General features: G+C 35.8%; 1 protein-coding gene and 1 long non-coding RNA gene across 4 annotated transcripts in view; one reads left to right on the forward strand and one right to left on the reverse strand.

The window, feature by feature from the left end:
- The first annotated feature begins 1,097 nt into the window (after nucleotides 1-1,097).
- LOC127854945 (protein FAM117B-like) overlaps nucleotides 1,098-27,190 on the forward strand; it is a 59,587-nt gene continuing 33,494 nt past the window's right edge. For 2 of the 3 annotated variants that reach the window (XR_008037231.1, XM_052390134.1), the window contains exons 1-2: nucleotides 1,107-1,591; nucleotides 15,356-15,504. Coding sequence is in view for 2 of the 3 variants with exons in the window: in XM_052390134.1 (XP_052246094.1) it covers nucleotides 1,429-1,591; nucleotides 15,356-15,504 (312 nt within the window). In the remaining variant the exon portion in view is untranslated. Of the gene's footprint in view, nucleotides 1,592-15,355; nucleotides 15,505-27,190 lie in introns of all 3 variants that reach the window. The other variant, XM_052390135.1, reaches the window with a different exon arrangement.
- LOC127854958 (uncharacterized) lies at nucleotides 10,710-11,279 on the reverse strand. Its single transcript, XR_008037253.1, has 2 exons — nucleotides 11,208-11,279; nucleotides 10,710-11,003 (listed from the first exon to the last, which is right to left on the reverse strand). It is a non-coding gene; the product is annotated as an uncharacterized LOC127854958 (long non-coding RNA).

The raw sequence follows: 27,190 nt of genomic DNA on the forward strand, positions 1-27,190 counted from the left end.
ACGCACATCACCACAATATCCCCACGTTTTTCGGAGATAAAAAACTTTGTCATTGACATCGAGCGCCTATGATCACTACTTGAAAATGACTCAAAATCAGTATTAATTTATGCAGTATCAATCACAGGTGAAGGGCGCGTGGCCAAGTCACTTTAACACTATCAATTTGTCATAAAACAACATTTTTTATCATATTGACCAAAAAAAAAAAAAAAAAAATATTTTTTTTTCTGACATGTTATATGGTTCATATATAACATATCAGAAAAAAAAATTTTTTTTTTTTTTTTTTTGGTCAATATGATAAAAAATGTTGTTTTATGACAAATTGATAGTGTTAAAGTGACTTGGCCACGGGCCCTTCACCTGTGGTATCAATTACAGTACCTTTGTCACTAGAACATGATTATTGTTTCATGTAAAACCACTGCTGTTTTCATTGTTTTTTGTGGTATAAGTTATATCAAATAGGCATAATGATACTAAAAAATCAACTGATAAACTTATATGTAGGCAAAAGATAAATTATTCCATTCCCCAAAAAATGTTTTTATAATGACCTGATACCACATGAGTGGATAAAATGTTTATACCACAGGAGTTTGAAATTCTATCAATATAGCTAATCTAATGGCTAAATAAAAAAATTATACCCCTATATAGTAGTCTTTATACTATATAGGGGTATACAAAATTTTTATTTAGCCATTAGTCTAATTAGATTAGCTATATTGATAGAATTTCAAACTCCTGTGAAAAAAACCCACAAAATTCGTTCACAACGAACAAATAGAGGCGATTTTTTATATTTAATTTTATTTTGAATAATGATAAATTACTTAATATATAAAACCACTATTTTGTGCATATGAACTGCTGTTTAACAACTTCAACACATTTAAATACAATGACGCAGTGTTTTAACGTCGACAAATTGATTGAAAGTTGTATAAGTTCGTTTGACAGGTGTGACAGCCGAAACACGTGGACCGGATGTTTACATTTGGCGCGTTTGTTTATGAATGAACTAAAGGGAAGTCACTCTAAATGATCGATAGTTTCATTTATGGCCAAATAAAATAGTATAGATAACTTTTTTCGAAGTTTTTGTAATGCATTTAACCGTGTTATGTGAAAATCTTGATATTCTGGTCTGTAATTTAAGAAAACATGCCGAAAATATCAAACAATAACGTTTTTCGGTCACGAACCTCTGACCTTTTAAAAACCAATCGAAAAACGACTTAAAACCACGTGACTAAGTAAATGTAAGATTCTTTCGCAGAGAAAAACTTGTGCTTGGATTTCGAAGCGTCAGTGACAGTTATTCTGAAAGAAATCAGGAAATACACTATTTTAGATTGAGTTACGTTGAGAACTGGTGGATTGGAGTTTATTTCAGGTAGTAGTGCAGTTAAAGACTAGAAAATGTCAGGGCAACCACAAACAAATCGTGTGCCCGGGCCTATGAAGGCTGTGATGCCATTTCATCTAAGAGGCACCCACAGTCCAAGTGCATCATCGCCCACCCAGAGTAGGTCCCCGTTCAGAACCGACAGACGATCGCCAGTTAACTCTCCCAATGCAAAAGGTAACCATGTATAAGCAAACCGTTATTTAGAGGAAATATGACATAACTTTTATCAGTTTCTTATTTAAAATAGCTATGAATCATTAAATGTAATGAAATATAAAAATATATGTTTTATCTAAAGCTGTCGTCAAACAAAAAAAAGAGAAAATAATATTTTGTATACTTTCACATATAAGAACTATGAGTTGGCATATTGCCAGCAAGCCATGCCGCTATTTCCACTATTTCATGTGCAAAAATAAAATGTTGGCCAGGTGCCATTTGCTTTATTAAGCTCAAGTCACACTCATATTACTAAGCCTTATAGTCTAATAGTTTAAAACCGTGTTTGTACCATTTAAAAACTGGTATAAAATTAACCAGACACTATACAGTATTAATATTGTATTGGTGGTTATTTAAACCTATTTTATTTGCATGACTTAGGAAACACTACCGAAGTCCATAATAACCGACTCCCAGAGCCTTTGATAATGTTTACTGTGACGGCTCTCTAGATTCTACCTATAAAATGGAATTGTTTGTCCGTAAGTCATGCAAATCAACCAGATATTTGTGTGAGATATTAAAAATGTTCTAAATTGAAAAGTCCTGAGCTCCAATGGGGGCATTAAAGCTGTTTGAAGTGACAAACAACAATCCCACAGCAAGGATCGAATCTTCGTGATTGCCAGGTTGACACCTATCCGCCTAATGAACATGACAAATCGTAGAATTGGCGATTAGGGCATTTCCAACAGTTTTCAGTTGGTCCAAGTCATTTGATGACATTGAAATGCTTAGGTATGCACACCATGGGCTGTTTGTATGTCTCAAACCCAAGACTGCTGCAACACTAGCACAATTCTCTATTAATGGAGCTTATCTGTACAAGGTTTTTGATTAGGGGGTTTTCTACTACTTAAAAAAGGCCGTAAAACGGACCCGATCTCAAAGCAAACAGATCCGATCCCCACCAAAAAGATGAAAAAAATCCCAATTTCCAAAAAAAGTGTCTAATGATTATTATAAGTATATTTCAGTTGTATTTTATAAACATTTAAGAAAGTATATAACTCATTTACATGATTTTGTTGTCCTTATTTGAATTATAGTTCTATTGTGTGATTATTTGGTGATAAAACACCCAAAACAGGCTTTTTCCGCTCCATTTTGGGAATACGCCACACTGGAATTTTGGGAATTTCGCGTCGTGAAAACCCCCATTTTGGGAAAAAATTATTCGCAAAATTGGCTCAATTTGGAATAATTTTCGCATGTAAATAGTGTTTCTTATATTTTAAAGAAGCCGTTAACTGGTAAATAACGACTATTTTGATAACTTATTATTAAAATTTTTCAAAGTATTATGAGAATGTGAGATAAGTGCAGGTTTTTTAATCTGAATATGGGGAAAAGGCCAGGTCTTTTTTGAGGTGAAAGAAATCGTGCGAAGTGCCGGATTTTGAGGAAAATAAGGAAAGTCTTAAATAATCATTAACATATTTTACAGTTTTTAAAACAAATTCAAGGCAACAGATAATTTAATTATGCAACACTTTCTATTTTATACACCGGATCAGGTTAACTTATATATTTTAAGGTAAAAAAAAAAAAAAATTTTTTTTTTTTGGAATTGGGATTTTTTTTTCAATTGGGAAAAAAACAACCAGATTTGCATTGGGAATGGGGCCGAATTTCGGACCCGTGGCATAGGGCGGAAAAAGCCTGCAAAATTGGTCCATTTTCCCACATTTGCCATATTACGGATTAAAAAAAATCCCAATTTGACCAGACTCCTTTTCCCAAAATGCTTAGAAAACCCCCTGCTGACCCGTACATCACTCTTCACTCATCACCCATTAACCTCTTAAGCCATCTCTAGCCACTCCTGCCATAAACTCTGAACAGCATTCTAGTAAACCTGGGAAGAATAGCGCTCGCTGCAGGGCTTGAACTCATTACAGCCAAAATACTGGCACTGTTCCCTAGCAATCTAACAGGGTGGCAGGATGTGGTAGCACAAAACAGGCGGAGGAGTTAAAAGATTGTCAGTGCAAAATCCCATGCAGTCGAAAGCTTCTTTTCAGAGACTGACTGTGGCAATTGTGTTGGTTTTTTTTTCAAACCAATAGCAATTAGTCAGTTGCCAGCTCATTGAAATTATCGTATAAAAAGCTAGTTTCTCTCTTCCAAGTTCCACCGATCTTGCTGGCTAGCTCTTAGTGGCATGGTTCAAGTGTCTCCTCTTATTGCATGAGAATATGGTAGCAGTAGGCTTGAGTTAAGTAACTGTTCCAACTTTCCAACCCTTTCCAACTTAGAAGCTAAGTGAAATGTGCAAACAGCATAAAACCAAAACAGCCTGCGAGTAACTCGTATTCTGTTCAGATTTTATGCTGTTTGCTGCTCATCAGTATCAAAGGGTTGGAACTGAAACCTCTTACAACTTTGATCTACATTTGTATCAAAAAAGGCCTTTACTTAAATTAAACTTTCTAAGGGACTACAAATGTGTCCAAATGTGTATCTAAGACTTTCTAGTTGGTAAAGGGTTAAAACAGTCTACTACTCTGTTCTCATGATTATAACCTAGTTAAGATCCCCCTTGGTTGCATTTTTTTCACGGACGGCTTTAGACCTCACCGTCACCTGCAACATTTTAAAGCGTTTTTTAAACAAGTCATTTTAGAATAATTTCAATAATAAGTTTTAACAATCTCTGTTCATTTTTCATTACTTTTAAGTTTGGGATTAATTAATTTACTCTTGAGTCTAAGACAGGTTAGTCAGGGAAAGAAACTTAAATTTTGGTCATGGTTGCCCAGCTGATTTGTGTCAATAATTTTTTTTCAGTAAATCTAAGGGTCCATCACAAATGTAAGTGACCATTTGGTAGCTGGCACATGCTCATGCCAGATTCATGGTTGGTTGATTTTCGCCAGTCTAAATTGCAACATCTTGTTCAATAAATCATTTTACAACAGTATAAACAGAACTTACACGTGTATAAACATTAAAAGCTTTACAAAAGACAAAACATTGCAGGTACCGTAAGACTAATTACCTAGGCAATTAACACATGAGAAAATATAAAATTCTTTGAGAAACTTGTTATCACTCTTTCACAGTATACAAAAGAATTTCAATTTATTTTATCAAGTGCTTTGTGTGTGTGTGTGTATTAGTGGCATGTTTAAAAGCAGTGGAGCATTTCTAAGTCAAAAGACACTGTGTGTAAATAAACCCTCTGGCGTGACGCCAGATTCAATAAAAGCAGCCCTGCAGTTAGTGTCATTTAAGCATTATAACAACACGCCTCTTTTTTAAAATCGCGGTACTGTACAGCTATATCAAAGAGTTGTATGTAAGGGGATTAAGTAGAATTTGTTGGTCTACTCAAAAGAGTTTGGCAAATGTTATGTGAAAAAGCATTTAATCCTATTTAAATGTGTTTTAGCAAAATAGAATTTGAAAGGTACATGTAAATAGTGAGTTGAGCTTTTGGTAAACAATTTCCAATAAAGAGAGAATTGACATACAGTTTAAAGAATTACACTTGCTCCGAATTCTTTAATCGTATAAATAAGTGTCTAATAAATTTAGAATTTTGCTGGTAGCCCACTTAGCTTCCAGATTTTTTACAGAAAAAAGATTAAAGATGGAAATTTCAACGGTATTTTTTTTATTAATGACGGAAATGATTCAAAATGTTGACTGAACAACTCATTTTGTTGATTAAGTCCCATGATTATGTTGTTGTTTTGCTATGAGTCATCCCAGAGCCTCAAAAATGATGCACACTAAAACTCCGCTTCCATGGTGATGGAGCTTGTTTTTAAAGTATGCCGAGCACATGATTAGGGTGATGAAATCTTGTGGAGCCTCGCAGTTTAAAGTATGATTGGATTTTAGTGATGTGAGTTTGAAACGTATAGTGGTGTTTTTTCCGTTAAAAACGGGTCCGTTATTTGGCCCCATTCCCAATTGAAAAAGTATATATTTTTCCCAAATGGGACCTAAAAATTCCCAATTGAAGGTTTCAAAAATTATTATTACTTTTTTTTATATAAATTTCAACATTTTACTCATCTACCATCCAGCCATATCAGTTCAACCTTATTAACAATAACACTGAATAACAATTCTATTCTCAATTTGAAGCATTTGTTAGCAAAACAACAACAACACTAATTTCCCAATTTTAGTCAATAATGTCTGGAATTTTCCCAATTCAAAGGGACCCGGCCCCATTCCCAAAATGGTGAAAAAAAACACTCTGGCTTGTCTGATGGCTTGACCAAATTGCTGGCTGACAAGATTACTGTCTCTGACATAAGATGTGAGCCACACAGATTCTTCTTGCGTTTTCCAGAGTCTGTGCTCTGAAAAAGAAATAAACAAAAGTTTATGTTTTATTTCTGGCATGTATACTTTTCCATACATGTAATGTGTGCAATTAATTTTACAGACCATATATCTATCCCTATCCCGAGATAATTAGTGATTTAATAAATTGATTGGTTTTTAAATAAAGAAATTGAACATAATCTCTGTTTTCTAAAAAAAACAACATTACAGCTGATATTTATGAAGCCTTATGGCAAGTAGCCAATAACCAATTCTTAGATTTAAGAATTTTGATAAAGAATTAACATATAAATTCCAAATAAAACCCTTTGAATTTGAATAAATAAAGGCTACGGAAGGTGCTAAGATTAGTAACAAAATATCTTAAAGTAAGACATACATAATTATATGTATTTAATGCCAAGCTTGACTCAAAATTAAACAAATTCTTACAAATTTTAATTTAAATAATATTCTATATTGTTAGTCTGAAGTCTAAGAGTTGTAAGGTTTTATACAGGCATGGCCTTTGCAGAATCTATAATGTATTAATGAATGAAAACCAAATGCAACAAAAAGTTATGAAATCGATAAATCACCTGTGTTTGTTACAAACCTTCCTGGTTATCAGCATTTTACAAAGAATTATCAGATAAAAACATTTGCATCAAAATTTCAAAATTACCATGCCTTTAATTTGGGTTTTCAGATTACTTTTTGTACTCTTTTATCCATTTTTTTGCCATCTAGGTTAAGATAATGTTTCCATATGCTTTCAATATAATAATTGTTAATTTGGCTGATTGAAGAAATGATAATAGAGTCAGCCTGCTACAGATTCTTTAGAAGACTTTGGACTTTTTTTGGTGAAAAGCACATGCTCATGACTGCACAAGTTACATAACAGACTTTTCATAATGACGGCATACCATGCGATGATTGCATTGTAATTTAATACAGAAGTGTTGGAATAATCAAGGTTAATTATAGGCTTTGTATCCTTGTTAAGATTTTCTGTGCAAGTATCTGTTTTGAAAATCCCATAAATCAGGTCTCTACACCCATTCAATGCAGTTGGTTCTTTTTAAAGGGATCTTTTCACGCTTTGGTAAATTGACAAAATTGAAAAAAGTTGTTTCAGATTCGCAAATTTTCAATTTAGTTATGATATTTGTGAGGAAACAGTAATACTGAACATTTATCATGGTCTAATATAGCCATTATATGCATCTTTTGACGATTTTAAAACCTAAAAATTATAAAGCGTTGCAACGCGAAACGATTGAATAATTTGGAGAGTTCTGTTTTTGTCGTTAAATTTTGTGAAACTACGAAGATTGCTTAAAGTTATATAAGGTATAACATACGTAAAGAATGTGTACTCGGCGGAATAGCTCAGTAGGCTAAAGCGTTTTTACTTCAGGACTCTGGCAGGACTCCAGGGGTCACTGGTTCGAAACTTGCTCCGGGCAATGTTCTTTTCCTTTTTATACGCCCGTATAAAATACGGGACGTATTATGTGAAACCCCTTGGCGGGCGGGCGGGCGGCGGGCGGAAGGCATCACTTTGTCCGGACTCTAATTCAAATTGTATTCATCCGATCTTCACCAAACTTGGTCAGCAGTTGCATCTAGTTGATATCTAGGCCAAGTTCGAATATGGGTCATGCCGGGTCAAAAACTAGGTCATAGGGTCAATAAGTGCATTTTCAAAGGGGCCACTTTGTCCGGACTCTATTTCAAATTGTATTCATCCGATCTTCACCAAACTTGGTCAGCAGTTGCATCTAGTTGATATATAGGCCAAGTTCGAATATGGGTCATGCCGGGTCAAAAACTAGGTCATAGGGTCAATTAGTGCATTTTCAACGGCGCCACTTTGTCCGGACTCTAATTCAAATTGTATTCATCCGATCTTCACCAAACTTGGTCAGTAGTTGCATCTAGTTGATATCTAGGTCAAGTCCGAATATGGGTCATGCTGGGTCAAAAACTGGTCAAAGGGTCAATTAGTGCATTTTACTTTGTCCGGACTCTAATTCAAATTGTATAAATCTTATCTTCACCAAACTTGGTCAGTAGTTGCATCTAGTTGATATCTAGGCCAAGTTCGAATATGGGTCATGCCAGGTAAAAAACTAGGTCATAGGGTCAATTAGTCCATTTTCAACAGCGCCACTTTGTCCGGACTCTTATTCAAATTGTATTCATCCGATCTTTACCAAACTTGGTCAGTAGTTGCATCTAGTTGATATCTAGGTCAAGTTCGAATATGGGTCATGTCGGGTCAAGAACTAGGTCATAGGGTCAATTAGTGCATTTTCAACGGCGCCACTTTGTCCGGACTCTAATTCAAATTGTATTCATCCGAAACTTTTAAACAACTTTTTATCCTGCGTCAAAGTGGTATGGGGGTATAAGTCACATTCAGTGACAAAGCTCTAGTTCATTTTTGCTTATTTCCAAAACAAATACATCAATCATCAGTGTATCATCTCCAATGGCACACGAATCGGGCGTATATTGCTCCGTCATGCGGCGCTCTTGTTTAATTTTATTCTTGATTTTTTACTGGAGCTTTTACGATCCAATGTTTACATTTATCGATATAAAGCATTTAATGAATAAGTTAAAAAATGCCAAAATCTGTGAAAAGGCACCTTTAAGCCTAGCACTTTTACAATCAAATAAATAACCATGGCACACAATTGTTGTGTTTGAGAAAAAAAATCTTGGAAAAAAAGGGGCTTATGCGTGTGCATTAAGTGTCTAAGATAAGACTGTGCAGCCAGCACATGCTAATTACGGGAAGGGACAACACTTTCTGCTTTTATGCTAAATTTATTTGTTATTTAAAGGAAGTCTCCTCTTTGTGAAAATCTTTGCCCAGGCATCAAATGGCACAGAACGTTATTAAATTTGTTTAAAAAATGCTCTGAATACAGCAGACCAATGGTGCAGCTCTGAATACAGCAGACCAATGGTGCAGCTCTGAATACAGCAGACCAATGGTGCAGCTCTGAATACAGCAGACCAATGGTGCAGATTTTGATTATTGTTATTCAATACAGAATCATATGCTATTTGTTTTTGATAGCAAGTCCCACTTCAGGGATGGACATTAGCGGAGGCCCACTAGCCACTGGACCCTAGAATGTGTTGTGGGCCCTTAGATTTTATGTACTGCCAGTGTCAAATTTACAGAATCAGGGTGGGCAACCATGGTCAAGCATTTAGAACTAAGCTTTTTTCTATGCCAAGTTCAGTGCAAAAAGAGTTTTTATAACACACCTATTGTGATGATTAACCCAATTAACTCCCAATGGAATTTGCAATGTTATTGGAAATATATGACTGTCACTTCAAAGGTAAAGTCCCCATAATTTCCTTTATCGGTCTGTGAGTAATTGGAAGCCACCACCTTCCTACATGCCCAGATGGAAATAAGATAATGGTGATCATTGAGAATATAATTGTTATAGGTTGCCTGCTGAAATTAGGCCAGTGTTAATGGAATTTTACTTTCAAAGATTCTCTGAGATTAGTTTCTGTTAAAGGTGATATTAGCAAGCTTTTGTTGTGTTTTACCATCTTTGATGCTTTGACCTATTTTTCTGTAAAGGTGACAAAAGCCCAGTGTTTGTTGTGTTTTACCTTCTTTGATTCTCTGACCTATTTTTCTGTAAATGTTGACAAAAGCCCAGCGTATGTTGTGTTTTACCTAAATCTTTGATGCTCTGACCTTTGTTTCTGTTTAAGGTCACATTAGCCCAGCATTAGTTGTGTTTCAGTTCCTTTGATTCTATGACCTTTGTTTCTGTTAAAGGTGACATTATCCCAGCGTTAGTTGTGTTTCAGTTACTTTGATTCTATGACCTTTGTTTCTGTTCAAGGTCACATTAGCCCAGCGTTAGTTGTGTTTCAGTTCCTTTGATTCTATGACCTTTGTTTCTGTTCAAGGTCACATTAGCCCAGCGTATGTTGTGTTTCAGTTCCTTTGATTTTATGACCTTTGTTTCTGTTTAAGGTCACATATAAATTTAGCCCAGCATTAGTTGTGTTTCAGTTCCTTTGATTCTATGACCTTTGTTTCTGTTAAAGGTGACATTAGCCCAGCGTTAGTTGTGTTTCAGTTCCTTTGACTCTATGACATTTGTTTCTGTTTAAGGCAGGGTTCGCCAAAACTTGAAAAATCTTTCAGTCATTCGGACTGACAGACTTGAAATTTTTGTCAGTCCGAATCAGTTTCTGTCAGTCCCACTGTCCGACTAAACTATAACAGCAAAACACAACAAAAGAGAGTACCTTTTTGATGTTTATTGGTTTTGATCGCATTAAAATACAATAAAAACATGTCCAAAGTCGATATAATTAAACAATTATTATATTAATAATAAACCACCAGGGCCCTCAATCTATTAAATCTGCAGCCGAAATTTGACGGCAGTCCCCCACCTGAAAAGTATACTTTTTCCCCCTTTTGGGGGGAAAAATTCTTCCTAAAAAAAAAAAAAAAAAAAATTTTTTTTTTAAATTGAAAGATGTGTCTCATGATTATTATATCGTAATTCTATTTCAATTTAATCTTTGCAAACATACTAAATTATGAAAAATGCAATGAATATAATGCAAACATCTACACATGTAATAATGAGAGAGTAAGTAAAAAAATCTTCCAAAAAGGGAAACGCCGCGAAAATTCCCCCTCCTAAGGGCTGCTGACCCCTTCCCCCAAAGTAGTGTGAGGGCGCTGACCACATATAAACCAAAGGTATTCTTTTTAGACTTCTTTTTGTCAAACTGTTTTTTAGCCTGCACCGCTCTACAAATCCGTGTTCTTGAAAAGTTAGGGTGACATCCAATCAAGTTTGACTTAATTGCACACACCCATTCACACTACTTTGGATGACTTCAATTTCTGCTTATTAGCCGATTTCACAAGTTCTAAAACAACACCTATTGTTAAAATATTTTCTCTTAGCTGAGGTGGTTGATTTCCAGGTTCCATTAAATGAATGTCTTTCACACCTATTTCTTGATAGAAAGGCCCATGATAATTACCACCATCCATTCTTGTTGTCTGAAATAACACAAAACATATTGCTACAAACTATCAACAACAAATCAAAACATAAATATCCCTATGTCCGAATTTTAAAATATCCTAAATATAGTACATCGGGTGAAAAATCTAATTTTGATTTCAGAAATTGTTGGTGTGTAAATTAAAATATATCCTTCCCAGAACAATATAATAATGAAACTATTTAACAGAAATGCTCACAAATGCCTGTTGAAACAAGTTTTCATGCGGTTTTTGTTGTGGAGAAATTAAATGGAACAAATAAAATGGCGGACGCACTCTGTTGCTTTTTTAACAAAGACCGTTGATTTTGAACTCGCATGTGATAGTCAATTCTAATCCAACTTTAAACATCAGAACATCAAAATGAAGGTAAGAAAAAAAGGATATTGACATAAGTTGAAAAAAAAGTATATACCTTCTATTAATCCAATAGCATATTATACACTTTGAGTGATCTTTTTGAAACCATTTTTCATTCGATTGTGTCGGTCAGTCGGACCGATTATCTTAAATCACTTGTCGGTCCTTAGAAAAATGTGTCGGTCAGGACCGGCAGACAGACGGTTTCGGCGAACCCTGGTTTAAGGTCACATATAAATTTAGCCCAGCATTAGTTCTGTTTCAGTTCCTTTGATTCTATGAACTTTGTTTCTGTTTAAGGTCACATTAGCCAAGCATTAGTTGTGTTTCAGTTCCTTTGATTCTATGACATTTGTTTCTGTTTAAGGTGACATTAGCCCAGCGTTAGTTGTTTTGATTCTATGAACTTTGTTTCTGTTTAAGGTCACATTAGCCCAGCGTTAGTTGTGTTTCAGTTCCTTTGATTCTACGACCTTTGTTTCTGTTTAAGGTCATATATAAATTTAGCCCAGCATTAGTTGTGTTTCAGTTCCTTTGATTCTATGACATTTTGTTTCTGTTAAAGGTGACATTAGCCCAGCGTTAGTCGTGCTTTACTTACTGAGAACCTCTGACCTTAGTTTCTGTTTAAGGTGACATAGCTTGTTTTTTAGTTGGTTTGATTCTCTGACCTTTGATTCAGGTGACATTACATGTAGTTCAACATTTTTGTGTTTTAGATTTTTTGATTCTCTGACCTTAGTTTCTTTTCTACTATAATTTACGAATTAAATTTGTCCAGTGTTTGTTGAGTTCAAGTTTTTCGGGTATTTTGACCTTAGTTTTTGTACATGTAAAGGATTTCAGTGGGCTTTAAAAAGCAAGTAACAAAATGACTATACTTGCACATGTGTGTGGAGAAGAATCTAAGCACTCAAGTCACATACAAATTGTTATTGTGTTTAAAATAGATTATACCATTGCAGGGTTTTTTTCTGGTTAAATTTGCGACCAAATGTTAAAGTTGGCCCTATGCCCAATCTCAGAAAGTATCTATTTTTCCCAACATTCCCTCTTGAAGGTTTCCCCCAATTATTTTTTTTATGTCCCCAGGGCTCGCGCTGTCGTTCGCCACTTGAGCCATTTGCGAAAATATTGAGAATTTGGCTCAAGAAAAATCCGATTTGCGAAAATGCTTAAATCTCGTAAAATTTCATTAAAAACAGCCGCCATTTTAACCAGAAACTGGTTTTCTATATTTTTCTCTTTGTTTCAATGAAAGTATTCGCAATTTGAACAGTGAACGAAAACCGGTCTGCACCTGTATCGAGACATCACTTGACCTTATTATTATTGAAGTGCACATGGTAGCTGGCCAATCAAAACTGAGCTCGCTTACACATGAAATGATGTTGAATGAAACGTAAAAATGGGTGGAGCTTTGAATACACAGTTAATATTGTCGTCTGCAAACAAAATAGCGGCCGGTCGCAAATGTCGTATTATAAGATTAAAAATGAAAATAAGCGTGACAATAAATAAATTATTTCCAAGCTGACTTTCGATCTAAATTAAAGAGTGTTAATTAAATAATTAGTTCTATGTCGTTGATGTTACAACTTTCTGCCGATTTTCGATTGAAATGAAAAGGTGATAATTAATTAATTTGATCGTTTTACTCACACACTATGCAAACAAACAGCGGCGTATTTTAATCAAAGGAAAACGTGAAAAACACGCGCGGTTTAATTGCAATTTAAGTTTAATTAAAGGTTGTTAGTAACCCCAGTGTCTACAGTTGATTGTGAACGTCTCGTTCAGTAGGCAGAATGTAATCAAAACTGATTTAAGAAATTGTTTGACTGTAAATTTTTTTGAACATCTCATGAAAATCTCAATTGAAGGAAAAGACTGCAAAGATGTTGACTTTAAAGTGATCTACAAACTGTGGGCTGGTAAAAAACAGCGCAGAATAATAATGAAATAATAATGATACATGTCATGACTTTGATCTCTGTATATAGCCGGATTTGTTTGCAATGCATTTTGTGAATGAAATGTATGCTTATATTTTACATGCCATTCATCATGTTGTTAAAAATGTGTTGTATGAAAATATCTCTATTACTATGAAAATTGTGATGTGATGTATATTATGATATGTGACATGTGCTTGTTGTCATTAAAAGAAATATGAACAATCTATAGTATACTGTATATATTGTTATTTGAAACAAACGAAAACTGGTTGGCAATAGGCCCAAAACGCACCACAGACAATTACAAAAATTTTTTGGGGCGGGGGGGGGGGGGGGGGGGGGGGAGCTGGAGCATGCCCCCCCCCCTTAGATCTGGGTGGCTCAAAGATATTTTGGGCCAGCGCTAGCCCTGTGTCCCCCACCACTATAGTGGGGGACATATTGTTTTTGCCCTGTCTGTTGGTTGGTTTGTTGGTTGGTTTGTGTGTTTGTTTGTGCAAACTTTAACATTTGCAATAACTTTTGCAATATTGAAGGTAGCAACTTCATAGTTGACATGCATGTGTATCTCAAAGAGCTGCACATTTTGAGTGGTGAAAGGTCAAGGTCATCCTTCAAGGTCAAAGGTCAAATATAATATGGGTCAAAATCGCTAATTTAATGTACACTTTTGCAATATTGAAGATAGCAACTTGATATTTGGTATGCATGTGTATCTCATGGAGCTGCACATTGTGAGTGGTGAAAGGTCAAGGTCATCCTTCAAGGTCAAAGGTCAAATATATGGGGACATAGTGTTTCACAAACACATAGCTTGTTTAATATATGAAAAATGTATCTTCATCAGTCCAGCTCTATAAGTTAAACCTTATCAAATATAATGTTTCAAACACGTGTATTTTTAATTTTAAAGCATTTATTGTACATGTAAGCTAAAAAAAACATTCTTACAATTGCCCAATTTTAGTCAAAACGGCATGATTTTATTGCAAAAGTAAAGTGATTTAAATTCATGTTCATGTCTTTTATCTATATTTGTATTTGAAATGTCCTCTTACTGCGGTAATTGCTGTCTCACTCTGTATAAGGTAGAAATAAATGTTGTCAATTGCTGTCTGTATAAGGTAGAAATAAATGATGTCTCATGATGCTTGTTTTGTCATATATTTTATACTTCCGCGGAGGCGGCAAAATTGATGAAGAAATATAATAGTGACCTCATTTGGAAAGAATGTTACTACATTAGGAATTCCTGACATTGGAATCTGATGATGCATTGTTTTCTATGTAACTGGTCATATTGATCTGTTAGTCTGCCTCCTGAGTGATTGGTAATAAGTCGTGGCTACAATCACCTTGATATGATGTACCTTGGAGGCTTCGATAATTGGACTGATTGATTTGATTGGAGTCGTAAACAGTAGAAAATGTGATAAATTGTGTTTCCGTTTCATTGTATTGTGTTTCTGTGTCAAATTTTGCACCATTCTCAATCTCAAAAGGTATAACAATTTGTACCAAATGACTTCCTTAGATTCTGAATTTGAGGTTTCCGAAAGAAAAAAATGAAGAATATAATACAGATTTTTACATATAGGTCATTTCCCTATCCAGCTCTATAAGTTCATCCGAAGTAAATTAATATTGAAATCATTTGTAATCTGAAGTATGTGTTAGCAAAAAACCCAATATTTCATTTCCAATGCTCCCCCCCGCCTTATTCTTAAAATAGTGAGTTAAAAACAAGATTGATAAGAATATGTTGTTAAGGGTTCAGGTTAAGTGATGGTATTTATGCAGTTTACACATGGTAAACAGGTATGGCACTTTTTGTTTTGATTGAATTTTTCCTTTAAAGGGACTCTCCTTTTTGAAAAATCCAATTTAGGTGTAAAGTGTTGTCCCTGATTGGCCTGTGCGGACTGCATAGGCTTATCTGGGATGACATTTTATGCAAATGTATTAAGCCCTGTTTTCCCAGGGCTAGGCTCATTTTGTATTTACTCGTGTTTCTTTCTGTGATTTCAGCTGAGAAGTCCAAGCCTGTACACGCGTGTCCCTCATCAAGTCTGCGGAGAACTAACTCCCTGGACACGATAGGCCCCTGTTACCTGGCTGGTAGATGGCCCGTGGACACAGGGTCCCATGGATCCTTCATGAGGGACAAGTTCACACAGGTTTGTTGAAAAACTTTGCAAGAGCCCCACCCCCTGTCAGGCTTACTCTGAAATTCACTAAATTAGCGAATGGCTTCAAATAATCAAAACAGTTTGTATTAAAGGGGCCTTTTCACAGATTTTGGCATTTTTTAACTTATTCATTAAATGCTTTATATCGATAAATGTAAACATTGGATCGTAAAGGCTTCGGTAAAAAATCAAGAATAAAATTTAAAAAAGGAAAAGAACATTGCCCGGACCAGGTTTCGAACCAGTGACCCCTGGAGTCCTGCCAGAGTCCTGAAGTAAAAACGCTTTATCCTACTGAGCTATTCCGCCGTGTACACATACTGAGCGTATTTTATACCTTATATAAGCAATCTTCGTAGTTTCACAAAATTTAACGACAAAAACAGAACTCCAAATTATTCAATCGTTTTGCGTTGCAACGCTTTATAATTTTTAGGTTTTAAAATCGTCAAAAGATGCATATAATGGCTATATTAGACCATGGTAAATGTTCAGTATTACTGTTTTCTCACAAATATCATAACTAAAACGAAAATTTGCGAATCTAAACAACTTTTTTCAATTTTGTCAATTTACCAAAGCGTGAAAAGATCCCTTTAAAGAAAATATTCATTTGTTAAAAACTTTTTTTTCATGAAAACCCATAAAAAGAGAAAATAAAGGAAGAATATTTCCATACCAAGACAACTTAAGCTGAAGAATCAGGGACAACATTTTTCGCCTATACTGGATTTTCGCTTAGAAGAGACTTCCTTTAACGGAATCATACAAGTCATGTACCTTTACAGAGGAAAGTGTCATCCTTGATTAGCCTAGGTGTGGATTGGACAGGCCAATCTTGTACCATATTTTACGCTCACTCATGAAGCCCCATCTTCACAGTGCAAGTCTCATATAGTGGTAGTACCTGTATTGTTAGCTCACAAAAACCATACAGAGGAGACCTTTTAAAGTTGACAAAGGACGTCACATGCAAATAAAGGCTAAAAACCATTGACAAATGAACATGGATCGCCACAATTTGACAAATATGATCTTTAAAGAGTAAAATTGATAACAGACATAGGAGCTTATTCATTGTTCCATAACATTAATTGTTGTTTGTTAAAGAATGAACCATTTTGGCAGACTTTCCTAATCAGATAACATGCTCAGTTAGTCCTACCAGCCTATGTGGGGGATTTTGGTCATTGAAACGGTAATCCTAACAATTTGTGACACGATAGGTGAAGATTAAAGTTAATGATTACTTTTTGAAAGGACTCTTGTCGGTTGTAATTTATATGGTTGTAAAATGTATGTAGTATTTGTAGAGATTTGTACACGTTTAATAAAACGAGTCTAACACTGAGTTGTTGAAACATTGCCAGGCGTTTTTGGCACTCGTATGCGGGCGTGTGTGTCACACAAAATTTATGGTAGTTTAAATGAATTTTGATCTAGAGGCTTGGGTAATGTGATATTTTCAAATAAGTTCATATTCAATGCTGTCCTTGATGGTTGAATAGGCTCTAACATTTCATACATGTTTGGGTTAGGCAACATTAACTCGTAAGTACATGTACCTGTTACAATTTGCAGAAGACAAAAAAAATCTATTTTATTAACCCTTTCCCACTCAAAAGCAAAGTGAAAATTGCTATGTGCAAACAGCATAAAACCAGAACAGCCTGCAAGTTACTTGTAAAATGTTCGGGTTTTATGCAGTTTTGGAGTGTTGGAAATGAAGCCTTTAAAACTTGAATCTAGTAAGAAGGTCTTTAATTAAATTTAACATTCTAAATGACTACAAATGGGTCAAAATACGTACGTGGTGAAGGGTTAAATTGTAGTCTACTTTAGACTTCAAATTTCGTCCAAATCAAGACACAAAATGGCGTCTACAAGAACTAAGGTGTTAATCAAATGTATAAGATATGAAAGCGAAGTTCATTATTTTACCTGATAAAAAAATCTGCCATTATTTTAAAATGGTTGAATAATGAAGCCCTTATTCTATGTTTAACCAGGTTTTCCGAAGGAAAAAACTGGTTATTAGATTGGCAAATGCGGGCGGGCTGGTGGGCTGGCGGGCGGGCGGAACAAGCTTGTCCGGGCCATAACTATGTCGTTCATTGTCAGATTTTAAAATCATTTGGCACATTTGTTCACCATCATTGGACGGTGTGTCGCGCGAAATAATTACGTCGATATCTCCAAGGTCAAGGTCACACTTTGAGTTCAAAGGTCAAAAATGGCCATAAATGAGCTTGTCCTGGCCATAACTATGTCATTCATTGTGAGATTTTAAAATCATTTGGCACAATTGTTCACCATCATGGGACGGTGTGTCGCACGAAAGAATCACGTCAATATCTCCAATGTCAAGGTCGCCACGACTAAAAATAGATTTTTTTAAAAAACAAACTTACAAAGGGGGTTAATTTTGTTTGTTCATTTCAAAAGTTCAGTTTGAGTTTTCTCCCTTTATCAGATTTTTTTTTTCACAATGAAAACCTGGTTTTGTGACAATTTTGTCCCTTGTTTTAATATGTACAGGTAGTAGAATCTAGCATGTGGTGTGGGGGGTAAAGTATACAGGTGTCCATTTTTAGCTCACCTGAGCACAACATGCTCATGGTGAGCTTTTGTGATCGCTTTTTGTCCGTCGTCCGTTATGCGGCGTCAACATTTGCCTTGTTAACTCTCTAGAGGCCACATTTATTGTCCAATCTTCATGAAATTTGGTAAGAAGATCAGAGCTCCAGATAAGGGCGGTACCGCCGTAAGTACGCTTTTTCATGAAGATTTACACATTTATTTTTATAAACTGGACGTTCAATAACGACTTTAATATCCATTTTACGCATTAACGAAAAAAAATCTGGCCGTACCGATACGTCTGCGTCAGCGGGGCGTAATTTGTTGGTCTATTACCTTATGGCGCTTTTCGTTAATTTAAATTACCCAAAGTTGTAGACTGGGTTCATATCGTATTGTCTATTCTGTCGTGTGATTTCCTGTAACTTGTAAATCCGTCAAAAACAATATTTCTGCGCGCAATGGAATGCCGGCTTAACCGAAAGCGGTTCAAAACAACACTTTGTTGTCATATAATGACTACATACGGTGTCGTCTAACCATCCTGACATTAAATCGGTAAACCCAGAAAAAGACATTATCGCCCCGATATTTATCGATTTGATTGCATAGGTGGCTTAAAACGTTAGAAAACATGATGGAAAATGTATGAGACAGTGAAATTAGTGTTCATTTACTTAGCTTACTTGTTGGCTTGTGTTTTCTTGTCAAGAAAAATGAAGAAATAGTATTAGTCATGAGTTTTAATGCGTAGTTGTATTTGCATCATAATTCAGAATGGAAAACCTAATACAATAACTGTTTAAGAAGCTACATATATTTATTATAATTGCTGCAAATGTTTCTGTAAAGTCAGTTATACACCCTTCAATATCCAAGAACACGGGTAGTACAGTACTACCTGTATTTTTGGATATGGTAGTACAGGTACTAATTGATTTTAAGCATTACTCCTTGTCTTTCTGTCAGTGGCAGTACCGTTACATATTTCAAATATCCTTATCTGGAGCTCTGGAAGATTGGTTTCAATGATATCTTGGATGAGTTCGAAAATGGTTACGTTTGCTTGAAAAACATGGCTGCCAAGGGGCAGGGCATTTTTCCTTATATGGCTATATATGGCTATAGTAAAATCTAGAGGCCACATTTATTGTCTGATCTTCATAAAACTTTGTCAGAAGATTCATCCCAATAATATCTTGGACGAGTTCAAAAATGATGCCTTTTTGATGAAAAACATGGCCGCCAGGGGTCATTTTTCCTTATACATGTATGGCTATAGTAAAACCTTATTAACACTCTAGATGCCACATTTATTTTCCGATCTTCATGAAACTTGCTAAGAAGATTTTTCCCACTGATATCTTGGATGAGTTAAAAAATGGTAACCTTTGCTTGAGAAACATGGCTGCCAAGGGGCTGGGCATTTTTCCTTATATGCTACGTTAGTGTTACCGATCAGCGAAATCGCCATTGGCGATTTAAATTTTTGGCTGGCGATTAAAAAAAAAGATTTCCATAAAATTGGCGATTGAAATAAATAGACCGTATGCTTTTCAAATGCACAATCTACTGTAGTAAATGCCCGTTTTTAGGCCGTATAAATCGCCAGAAAGATCGCCTAGATTACACAGGAAACATCCTTAATGGAAAGGCCCCAGGGGATAATGACGACCGCCTAGGTCGATAATCCACATGGCTAATGTCTTCATTGGTCACGCTTTATACTGGGACCAGACTTTTTCGAATATTTGGGTTACTTTGCAGTTTAAATGATAACTGAATCACTAAAGCGTGCCATGTAATGACCTATACATGTTTCTATTCAACGTTATCGAATCGACCAGTACGGAATTGTCATTAAATAAGATGGGCGGAGTTATGGCATTATTGACATAGCCACTATAAACTAATTTCCCTAGAAACAACGATTTTGATTGGCTTAAAAAGTAGATAAGAGTTACTTTACAGTCACTATGCTACTCGAAAGACTGATTTAGAAAGTGAGTTGCAGAGAGTAAGTGTAAGCTCAGGAAGTACCAAATGTTAGGTTCGCGATCGGAGGATGTCTCAAATAGTGCAGACGCAAATGCAGAATCGGAACTGCTTATCTAACCATTTTATCTAAACAGTTTAAAACAGTTTCAAAGTTCTACAGTTAACTATATTTTGGAATTTATTTCTTCAATTTTTATTAACTGACAAGTTCAGGATAGTTTCAATATGAACATACATTGAACAGGGCTTTCCTTAGACCTCAAATCTCAAGAGTCAAGGACTCTTGGGACCATATTTTCAAGAGTCAAAATCAAACTTCTGAGAGTCCTAATAATAACGCAGGAGAGTCAATGATTTTTTGCAATTTAAGCAAATTACTCAGAGATATAATATATATAAAGCAACAAATAAAAAAAAAAATGTATGTTAACATTTATTTCTTACATTTTACTGTCACTACAACACTATGCATTTAAACACAATATTTCAATGATTAATAAATACAAAAGATTCTAATACAACATTAACTTCATGTATACAGCAGAGTAATATGTCATATGTTCTTCTTTCGCACGTTTGGGGGTGTTAGGAGCACTGCCATTTAGATCTAAAGTACGCTTTGTCGATGGCGTCTTACACACACTCAGAGTTACTACCGATTCCGAATTCAAAAAGGTTTCTCTGCGACATTTTCCGAATGCACAAGCACAATTACACTTTATCCAATAACTTTGTTTGACCGTTTCGCGTGGCTATTAAATTAAGAATGAAATACAAAATGTAAAAAAAAAACAACAACATTTCCGCTGGCTATCACAAAAAAACAACAACATACGGGTGGTACCTAAACACAATAGCCTATATAAATCGGTAAACTATAAAAGGAAATTATTTCTACTCGCCGATAAAGGTGCCTCCGTATTTAATCCCATCAAAAATTCCGACGGCCTTTAATTATTTCATGTGCCATCTTCACTGAAGACGTGCGACAAACACGCCGTTTTCTATGCCTCCTCAAACGGTCCATTATTACGCCTACATGTATTTTGTAATCAATTAGCTCATGCAAAAATTGTCACTTTGCCACAAGGTCAGTTATATCGGTTCTATAGTTATTTTTAGCAACTTTGATGCAAAGCGTGTAATTTGACGTTGTAGACAGTACATATGCCAGCATAACTTTCGCGCGTCTTTGAACTGAGCAATCATGAAGTAAAACAGTGATGGGTGCATTCAGCTTTGGAAATACATTCTTCAATACTCTGGAAATATCTCAAAATATGCTTTACGGTGTTCTGTGGATATGGATGTTATTATTTTATATTGAATATTATTAAAACTGACGCGGATGAGTCCATTCTGTTTTGGTGGGTTTATAGTTCTTCTTAAATGCTCTGAGCTTTTATGAGTACATACGTACAGCTCAGAGGGTCAATAGCTGGGAGTTGGATTATTGCGACTAGGTGGGTTTAATACACGTCTTTTCCGCAAACAGCTGATAACAAACGCTATGATAAATAATGGAAAGTTAATACACGCGTCATCGAACCAGCAGTGTTTTAATTGGTCAATACTAGATTTCTTAATTAACCAAACTCCGCCTACTGGGTGGATTTGTGCTTCGATGATTGGAAACGGGCGTTAACGATTAGCGTGTACTAAATGAGATACTCCGCCCCGAGCCAATTATCGCTTAGTCTTAACAACTTTTGATCTCGTTGACGCAAGTCGGTATATTCCCCCGGGTCAAATGTGACGCATGACGTAATTTCCTCAAGAGTCAAAAAGGGGTCTTCTGTAATTTTCAAGCGTCAAAACCCGGGAGCTCGGGTCAAAGGAAAGCCCTGATTGAACATACATGTATTCCTAGTTTATACAATTTTGGTTCTAAAAGAGATTTGTGTGGGTTTAATTAATCTTGTTTTTGAGTCCCCCTCTTTTAAATGAAAGAGAGGATCAATTCCCCCCCCCCCCTTTCCTGAAAGTGAGGGGGGCCTTAACTTCATAAAATGCAGTATAACAGTGATAATTTTTCATTTTTAACCAATGAGTTTTTAAAGTGCACATGTGCTGAAACAATGAGCTTTTTCCAAAAACAATGAGCTTTTTTGGTTTTCAAATTATTAATAAAAAATCTTGAAAAATCAACAATTTTTAAATGATTCATATAGATCTACATTTAAATTTCTAAAAGTAACTGTTATAACTAAAAACACATATCATTAACACTCAGTTTTGAGTTTGTTATAACATCATCCGAGAGCATCAGCGAGGCAAGTACGTCTACTATTTTGAATAAGTTTTTGCCTAAATGGCAAATAACTTATAGTTGGTTAAAATTCGAAAGTGAAGGTGACTTGATGTACTTGCCTCGCTTACGCTCTCGGATGATGCTAAATGTTTATTACATTCAGCAACTCCAAATGCAGCCTTCTAAGTTAATTGATCTTGACAGGGTTTCAATTTTATTTTTTGGTGGCATTTTGACAGTGCAGAAAGCAAAATCGGATGCGAACGTTTGTATGATTCTAAGTTGTCTATTTCAACCTTATAGTTCACGCACATACAAGATAACCAGTATGAAACGCGGATACGAATGACGTACAGTACAGCCAAAGCGAAACAAATGTATTTCGCGATCCGCGGCGGCAAGGCGAAACGAGTTGATGCCGCGTCAGTCGTTGAAGCCGCGTCAGTATGCGGCGGCAAGTTGCATTTCGCCGCGAAACTTCGCATCTGTCCACCGAGGCATGCTGCGATCCGCGGCATGATGCCGAGTCGATGCGCATCATGAAATAAAAAATCTTTTTAAAATTATTAGTTACATGTAGTTAACAAATTTTGAAAGAACAATTATAATAATAATTAAAATCATAATAATTTTATTGTGCGCGGATTGTATTATCATATACATGTAAGCATAGTTAATGTGTCTGGCCAATTAAGTTTGTTTCCCGCCCGTAGTGTATGTATTTCACACATAAAATAGGTCACGTAATTATGTTTTCGCACATACAAGTGGTCAATGCTCCAGCATATGGTGGATTTATAAATTAATTGCATGTTGATTCTGCTATTATATTTTAGCTGAGAAAATTAGCAGTTTGAAGCCACATCAATAATCAAGACGGTGACGACGTATTTGTTGTTTTGTTAATTATCAGCTTATTATAACTATTGTTTGAATATGCGTATATAAACACGTTTTATTTTGTTCATATTATACAGTTAATATCGCTACTAATTACCCGATAATCCCGTATATTCCAGTTTTAAAGCAAATGCTGGTAAATATTTACGATACACAAACATTCTCGATATTTCCTCAAGTATCAAATACATTTTGGCATTTGTTACTATTTATAGAGATGATGAAATAACGTCTAATCGGGGCGTTTTTTTCCCCACTGAACACGCGATTTACGCCTGACGTGATGTTCATGTATTTATACAACACAAAATACACCCAAACTTTCCAAACGACGTTCTACATGTCTGCATAATTTTCGCACGCTTTTTATGAAACAAAGGATATTTTAGCACTGTTTATTTGACGCTAGAATTTGCCAAAGGACGCGTTAGCATTAAAATTCGGAAGTGTGTTTCGGATTACAAATTTAATAATGATAATCGAACGAAACATAAACAGTTGCACGTAATTAATTCTACGCTACACATACATGTATGTACATGTAGGTGGATATCTTTTCACTCGATCCGCCGCGTATGTATGCGGCGGATTTACTCCGCGAAAGTACGCGAGGTAAATACAGACTCGGCGTTGTTGCGCGGATCGATGCCGAGTGCCACGGCGATACGCCGCGTGAACACACGATTCGGCCGCCGCGGACTAATAATCTGGCCGTGGCATAACCGCGGATTTTGTTTGTGCCGCTTTGGCTGTACTGTAGTATGACGTAGTACACATATAGCTGGTGTTACAGTAAAAATCTTTTGCTTTCCGATGCACATATGGCGGGTGTTACAGTAAAAATCCCCTTGTGCGTTTCGATAAAATGCGGAAAAATTCGGTATTGACAAATATCTTTCCGATTTTGTCTTATTTAAAAATCAATGCGCTTTTTAGACGCAGAATTTTTTGTCACATGCGCTTTTGGTGATTTTAATGCGCAAATAATGCAAAACACACATGAAAAATTATCACTGGTATAATTACTACCGAGACGGGAAGGCTGTTTTAGTGGTTTCTAACCTAAAAACCACATGTACCGAAAACTCTTTAACGGTGTTAATGTATTATTATCACTATGCCACCGGTGTCTTAGTAAACAAATAAATCGGCTGCAAAATGTCCGCAAGTGGCTCACCAAAACTTCAAGCAAATAAAGGGCTAATTTCAGAAACAAATAGTCTTAACTTTGCTCAGGAAATAGCCCCAAAATGCACCACAGACGATCTAGGATCCAAATATTTGTCCGTGGGGGCATGCCCCCCCTAGATTTGGCTACTAAGCTTTTAGCTCATCTATTTTTTGAAAAAAAAATATGAGCTATTGTCATCACCTTGGCGTTGGCATCGGCGTCCGGTTAAGTTTTGCGTTTAGGTCCACTTTTCTCAGAAAGTATCAATGCTATTGCATTCAAACTTGGTACACTTACTTACTATCATGAGGGGACTGGGCAGGCAAAGTCAGATAACTCTGGCGTGCATTTTGACAGAATTATGTGCCCTTTTTATACTTAGAAAATTGAAAATTTTGTTTAAGTTTTGTGTTTAGGTCCATTTTATTCCTTAAGTATCAAAGCTACTGCTTTCATACTTGCAACACTTACTCACTATCATAAGGGGACTGTGCAGGCAAAGTTATGTAACTCTGACTGGCATTTTGACATAATTATGAGCCCTTTTTATACTTAGAAAATTGAAAATTTTGTTAAGTTTTGTGTTAAGGTTCACTTTATTCCTACAGTATCAAAGCTATTGCTTTCATACTTGCAACACTTATTAACTATCATAAGGGGACTGTGCAGGCAAAGTTATGTAACTCTGACTGGCATTTGGACGGAATTATGGGCCCTTTATACTTAGAAAATTGAAAATTTGGTAAAGTTTTGTGTTTTGGTCCACTTTACCGCTAAAGTATCATAGATATTGCTTTTATACTTGGAACACTCGCAAACTCTCATAAGGGGACAGTAAAAGGACAAGTTGCATAACTCTGGTTGTCATTTTTACGGAATTATGGCCCTTTTTTGACTTAGTAACTTTGAATATATGTTAACTTTACTTTATAAGTATCAAGGCTATTGCTTTCAAACTTCAAATACTTTCATGCTATCATGAGGTTACTGTACCTGGCAAGTTGAATTTTACCTTGACCTTTGAATGACCTTGACTCTCAAGGTAAAATTATTAAGTTTTGCTAAAATTGCCATAACTTCTTTATTTATGATTAGATTTGATTGATACTTTGACAAAACAACTCTTACCTGACATACCACAATATACACTATACCCCGCCCCACCCCACCCCCCACCCAATTATTTTTTTTGAAACGGTTAAAAAACTCAAATATTTATTTTGATTATTTTATTTTTGAAATACCGTCCAACCATCGCACCCAAGAATCCCCCCCAAAAAATTTTTGCATTTTTTGTTCGCATTTTTGGAAGATAATGTAATAAATGTCCACACCCCCACACTATACACCCCTCTTCACTCCACCTCTCCCTCCTTTGTGATTTAAATTGAGAGTCCCTTCACCTTTAAAAAAAATTAGATGAGCGGTCTGCACCCGCAAGGCAGTGCTCTTGTTTCCTTATAGTGCCAACCTAGATATGGTTATAGTAAAATCTTGTTAACACTCTAGAGGCCACATTTATTGTCCAATCTTCATGAAACTTGGACAGAAGATTCATCCCAATAATATCTTGGACGAGTTCGAAAATGATGCTGGTTGGTTGAAAAACATGGCCACCAGGGGGCGGGGCATTTTTCCTAATATGGCTATAGTAAAACCTTGTTAACACTCTAGAGGCCACATTTATTGTCCAATCTTGATGAAATTTGGTCAGAAGATTTGTCTTAATGATATCTTGATAAGTTCGAAAATGGTAACATTTGCTTGAAAAACATGGCCGCCAAGGGGCCGGGCATTTTTCCTTATATGGCTATATAAGGCTATATAATAGTAAAATCTTGTTAACACTCTAGAGGCCACATTTATTGTCCGATCATCATGAAACTTGGTCAGAAGATTCATCCCAATAATATCTTGGACGAGTTCAAAAATGATGCCGATTGGTTGAAAAACATGGCCACCACAGGGGCGGGGCTATTTTCCTGATATGGCTTTAGTAAAATCTTGTTAACACTCTAGAGGCCACATTTATGGTCCGATCATCATGAAACTTTGTCAGAAGAGTTTTCCCAATGATATCTTGGATGAGTTCGAAAATGGTTTTGGTTGCTTCAAAACATGGCCAACAGGGGTGGGGCATTTTTCCTGATATGGCTTTAGTAAAACCTTGTTAACACTCAAGAGGCCACATTTATTGTCCAATCTTCATGAAATTTGGTCAGAAGATTGGTCGCAATGATATCTTGGATGAGTTTGAAAATAACTATGTTTGCTTGAACAAAAATGGCTTTCAAGGGGCGGGGCATTTTTCCTTATATGGCTATAGTAAAATCTTGTTAACACTCTAAAGGCCACATTTACTGTCCGATCTTCTTGAAACTTGGTCAGAAGATTCATCTCGATAATATCTTGGACGAGTTCATAAATGATGCCGGTTGGTTGAAAAACATGACTGCCAGGGGGCGGGGCATTTTTCCTTATATGGCTATTGTAATAAACCTTGTTAACACTCTAGATGCCACATTTATTTTCCGATCTTCGTGAAACTTGGTCAGAAGATTTGTCCCAATAATATCTTGTTATCTCAGGTGAGCGACTTTAGACCTTTCAGGCCCTCTTGTTTTAAAAATTGCATGTCTGAATTGTTGTTGATGAGATATTTCTTTTAAGTGTTTTGTTTTCAAATGTCTGTATGTATTGAAAGTGCAAATCTGCTATCGATCTATGTACATGTATACTTTATGTGTGAAAAAGTCTTACAATATGCACACAAG

The sequence above is a fragment of the Dreissena polymorpha genome, chromosome 13 (genome assembly GCF_020536995.1).
Source record: "Dreissena polymorpha isolate Duluth1 chromosome 13, UMN_Dpol_1.0, whole genome shotgun sequence".
In the NCBI taxonomy this organism is placed as follows: Eukaryota; Metazoa; Mollusca; class Bivalvia; order Myida; family Dreissenidae; genus Dreissena; species Dreissena polymorpha.